The 4902-nt window shown below is 29.2% G+C and overlaps 1 protein-coding gene across 2 annotated transcripts; it reads left to right on the forward strand.

Annotated features, from left to right (window-relative positions):
* The first annotated feature begins 948 nt into the window (after positions 1-948).
* Positions 949-3122, forward strand: LOC116145544 (disease resistance-like protein DSC1). Of its 2 annotated transcripts, XM_031430994.1 has the most exons (4): positions 949-1115; positions 1274-1310; positions 1912-2294; positions 2376-3122. In XM_031430994.1, exons 1-4 carry the CDS (start codon positions 1074-1076, stop codon positions 2988-2990), a joined length of 1077 nt encoding a protein of 358 aa, XP_031286854.1. In that variant the 5' UTR covers positions 949-1073; the 3' UTR covers positions 2991-3122. The 2 variants fall into 2 exon arrangements, with proteins under 2 accessions (XP_031286854.1, XP_031286853.1); XM_031430993.1 differs by having other exon boundaries at positions 1274-2294.
* Positions 3123-4902: the final 1780 nt, after the last annotated feature.

Consider the following 4902-nt stretch of genomic DNA (forward strand, 5'->3'; position numbering starts at 1 on the left):
GTAGATTGTGGATGGAAGCAGACATTCGTCTGTATTGACAAAAACACGGTAACATTCAATTTTGTTATAATCATGTGCACATTTTCATCATCATTTGCTTTAAACTAGTTAAATATCTAGTAGCAATTGTTAGCACTGTAGTTAGCCTCTCCAGAGTACACATGCATGTTTAATTTTCGTTTTCTTTTTTAATTATTTTCTATATTTGTTGACCAATTTGTAGACCAATTGAGCATGTTAAAGTCTCTTGTTCCTCAAAAGCACTTTTATTTCCAAAATTATCTTTTTGTTTGTAGTTAATTTTGTTTCTCCTTAGTTTAGATATCTATGATATACATGACATACTAACAAAGAATTAACGATAGGCTTCTTTACTTAACAAATATATTATGAAACAAAACATTTGTACATTTATTAGAATAGTAATATCTATAATTTAAAAAAAACGTAATTATTCTTATTATTTTGAAAAAGAATAGGAAAAAAATCAATTAAATATATATTTTAAAAATTAATGAATGTTTTAATATCATTTTATGAAAACAAATTTCTAAATATGTAATAAGTATTCTATTTATTTTTGTGAAAATGACGGAAACATATATTTAAATTAAAAAAATATAAAAAACCTATAAAATATAAAATGACGGAAACATATGTTTAACAAATTTCTAAATATGTAAATAAAATACTTCTTTTAGATTATATTAAAATTTAATAGCAAACTTATAAATTGTTGTGTTTTACTTCTTATCTATATAGATAAATTCATGTGTTATATGTACTTCTATATGCTGTGTACTTCTGCTTCTCTCTCTCTCTCTCTTTGTTTTTGTTTTTTCCTTTATTTCAAGGGAACTGAAGTTGTTGAAAGTATAAAACTCGATTTTTCCAAGAAAATCCGTTGTGCTAAAGCATTTTAAAATGATAATCTAAGATTCCTCAAGATCCGCAGGTTCAATTTCTAGAAGGCTTGATTACCTTCCCACAACTTGCATTTACTTGATTGGAAAGGATATCCTTTAAAATCCTTACCACCAAATTTGCAATTGGACAAAATTATTGAGCTGAAAATGGATCAGAGCCGCATTCAACAATTGCAGCATGGAATAACTGTAAGATTAATTCAATTACACTTTCCTATTTTAATTTTTATGGGTAAAATAACTATATATAGAATATTTTATGCTTTTTATTGTTTAATAAATATGGAAAATTAAGACATCCCACATCTTTGTCTAACTTTTTTTTTTTTTTTTTTTTCTTTTAACAGCCTTTCAACAATTTAGAATCCATCAGTTTTGAAAAATGTAAGTACCTAATCAAAACACCAGATTTCACATTTGCCAAATCTAAAAACGGTGATTCTTGAAGGATGTACAATGTTGAGTGAGATTCACCCGTCTTTGTTGGTTCACAAAAAGATTACTTATTTGAATATGGAATCTTGTGCAAGTCTTATAACTCTACCAAACCAGATTCATATGGAATCTCTAGAAGAACTTAGTCTATCTTTTTGCTACAAACTGGAGAAGTTTCCAGAGATTATAGGAAGTATGGATTGTCTATATAGCCTTTATTTAGACTCAACTGTTATTAAAGTACTGCCAATTTCAATTGAACTTTTGAGTGGACTTGAATATTTTAGTTTGAAATACTGTGAAAATCTTGTGAGTCTTCCAGTCACTATAAATGGTTTGAAATCTCTTCAACTATTTATACTTTCTGGATGCTCCAAACTTAATAACTTGCCAGAGACTTTGGGGCAACTTGAAAAGCTAGATGAACTTGATTTAAGCGGAACTGCGATAAGACAATCAATGGCGTCCATTTCTCTTATGAAGAATCTTACAGAGTTAGATTTTAGTGGATGTAAGGTTCACTCAAAAGTTCAATTGCCCACTTTGTCAGGTTTTTACGGATCTTTAACAAGATTAAATCTCGTTGACTGCAATATGGAGGAAGGGGATATTCCTAATGACTTTTTCGATAGCTTTTCTTCATTAACGTGGTTAGGTCTAAGCAAAAACAATTTTGTTTCACTACCTGGAAGCATCAATCATCTTTCTAAGCTTGAATTTCTTCTCTTGGACGGTTGTAAGAGACTTCGATCTTTACCAGAACTTCCATCCAACGTAATATCTATTTACGTAGATGATTGTGTTGCACTGGAAACAACATCAAATGCATTAAGGTTATGCTATTCCACGTTGTCAGAATTTTCATGTTTAAACTGCTTGAAATTGATCTGCTGCAACAATCTGGCATCTTCAATGCCCAAAGAATTCCTTAAGGTCAGTGTCTTTCTCTTTCTCCCTCTTCATCTTTTGAGTTAAACATTATTGTACAACTTTTCTTTCTTTTGCTGAGTGCAGGCTATGGCAAAGCCCAAAGAAAGACTTCGGTTTGAGCCGATTAATCAATTTGGGATGGTTATTCCTGGAGGTGAAATTCCAGAGTGGTTCCAACATCAGAGTGAGACTTCTTCAATTAAAATAGAAAGGCCTCTAGATTCTTGTGATAACAAGATGGTGGGATATGCTGTCTGCTGTGTTTTTTATGTCCATGAGAGTCAGTGTATCGCTCTTTTACGGATTAGTTGCAGAGTGACCAGTATCGTTTTTGCTAATGAACCTGCGATTTATTTTGAAGACAATTGCCGCAAGACTATGTCAGACCATCTTTGGCTGTTCTATATTTCGGCTAAAGAACTCAATCAAGATTTTATTGAGCTTTCATTTGCACAAAATTATCCAGGATTAGAGCTGAAGAAGTGTGGGATACATCCAGTATATAAGAAAGAATTAAAAGAGTTGAAGCCAAGGGCCAAGAAATCCAGTAGCTCTAGTTTTTGGAATTCATATGAGTTGGATGAAGATTTTCTTGGATCAACGGCGGATGTTGACTATGATGGGGTAGAAGACGAAGATGAGAGTTATTTTTCAGCTGATGACGAACTACCAAAACCTAAAAGATTGAGGAGCTCATAAGTTGACGTGTGGTAATAATTTTTTGTTATGGGCTGTTGTGAACTTTCTGTTTTTTGCATTGGGCTTTGCTATAACATAACCTATAATATATGGATTATTTGCCATGGAGAGGCGTGGGACTCCTTATTCCAAGTGGAGACAATTTTTTTTTTTTCTCTTTTTATACTGTTAAACAAATTAATAATTAATAATTAAAATATATGGATATTATTTATATTTTCTTAAATAATTTCTGGATTTAAAAATAATATTATTAAATATTTTCAATTGATTTTTGTATATTTAATTTAATTTTATATTTCAAATTATAATATTATATTGAATGATTAAAAAAAAAAAAAATTCATGGTAGGAAAATAATTATTTATTGGGTCAAGATATTGTAACTTAATTTTTTAAATGTTAGTGTATCAGTATACAAATTAGTATGAATAAAAATCTTGTTAACTGCTATTTACTTATTTTTATTTATGAACGTAATAACAATAAAATTAAAAGTAAATAAGAAACAATCCCTAAGGTTCTCATTGTGAAATTCTTTAAAAAAAAAAAAAAAAAAAAAAAAAAGGAGGCTATTTTAGAATTTTTCACCTAAAGCTCGACACTGATGGAAAATCATTATTTTACCGCTTTAAACCAAATCTCTCTTCATGGATCTATTATTTTAAAAGTTATTGCAATTTAAAAACATTTTGTAATAGAAAATTATAAACTTATTCAATGATGGGTCCGGCCTATCAAAAAAGCTAATTACAAGCCCACGTTTAAGGCCCAATAAAAAGGCAACACTATCAGCCCAATGCAAGATTGATACTTTAAGTTTTGATTTATTTGCTTATTTTAAAAAGAAAAAAATATAAAGATAAAAATTAGGGTGAAACACCTTACTAATAAATATGACCAAAACATATAAGATATATGCACACATTTATCACAATCTAGACCAAATTAAGTAGATATTAGGTGTGATATTTCATAACACTTCGATAGAAGAGTAAAATGTTAGTTAAATACTATTATGAGTCTTTAAAATTTCAAAAACGTGTTTAGGGTTGAATCCCAAAAGCAAAATCTGAAGGAAAAAAATCTAAAGCGCATAATATCTAGCAACTCTCATGAATTTCCAAATATTACAGATGGGTGAGTAAGAAACAAATTAAAACATACAAACTATAGATTAATTATACTGTCGTAAGAAACAAACTACAAACTATAGCTTAGCTAATAAATAGATTCTAACAACCACAATATTAATTACAAAAAACCAATGTTCTAAAAGTCGGATTGGACCGGTCGATCAAACCGGGAACTGGTAGTCTCTCTGGTCGGATTTAGGTTTCAAGGGATTCTTGTTATATTTTAAAACTGCAGGGACTAATGAACTAGGGTTGTTTTTACAATATTTCAAAACTTTAGGGACTAATTGAATTTTTTGGGCATTTTAAAAAATACGTATTCATTGTCTTTTATCATATCAATCAAATTTTAACTAATCATTATCATTTTAATGGATAAATTCTTTTATATAAATGAAAAATTAAGAAAATGAGAAGTTGGATAGAAAAATTAGTTAATTAAAAAAAAAAAAGAGTTTCCAATAAATTTATAAACTGATAAAGAGATGTAGACTTAAATAAAAATTTTTATTTATAAAAATTAACTAACAATTATATTTCGTATAACATTTAAAAAAAAAAGCCTATTTTAGAATTTTTCACCTAAAGCCCCAAATTTCCTGGAACTGACACTGGTGGAAAATCATTATTTTACAGCTTTAAACCAAATCTTCCTTCATTGGTCTGTTGATCTAAAACTTACTGCAATTTGAAAACATTTTGTAATAGAAAATTAGAAACTTATCCAATAATGGGACCGGCCTATTTAAGGCCCAATGAAAAGGCAACCCTATCAG

Source organism: Pistacia vera, unplaced genomic scaffold, assembly GCF_008641045.1.
Source record: "Pistacia vera cultivar Batoury unplaced genomic scaffold, PisVer_v2 Contig462, whole genome shotgun sequence".
NCBI lineage: Eukaryota > Viridiplantae > Streptophyta > Magnoliopsida > Sapindales > Anacardiaceae > Pistacia > Pistacia vera.

Coding starts and splice junctions, on each gene's coding strand:
- LOC116145544 (XM_031430993.1), top strand. CDS start 1,383: ATGTTGAGTGAGATTCACCCGTCTTTGTTGGTTCACAAAAAGATTACT. Junction 2,295..2,375: donor TGCCCAAAGAATTCCTTAAG/GTCAGTGTCTTT, acceptor TGCTGAGTGCAG/GCTATGGCAAAGCCCAAAGA.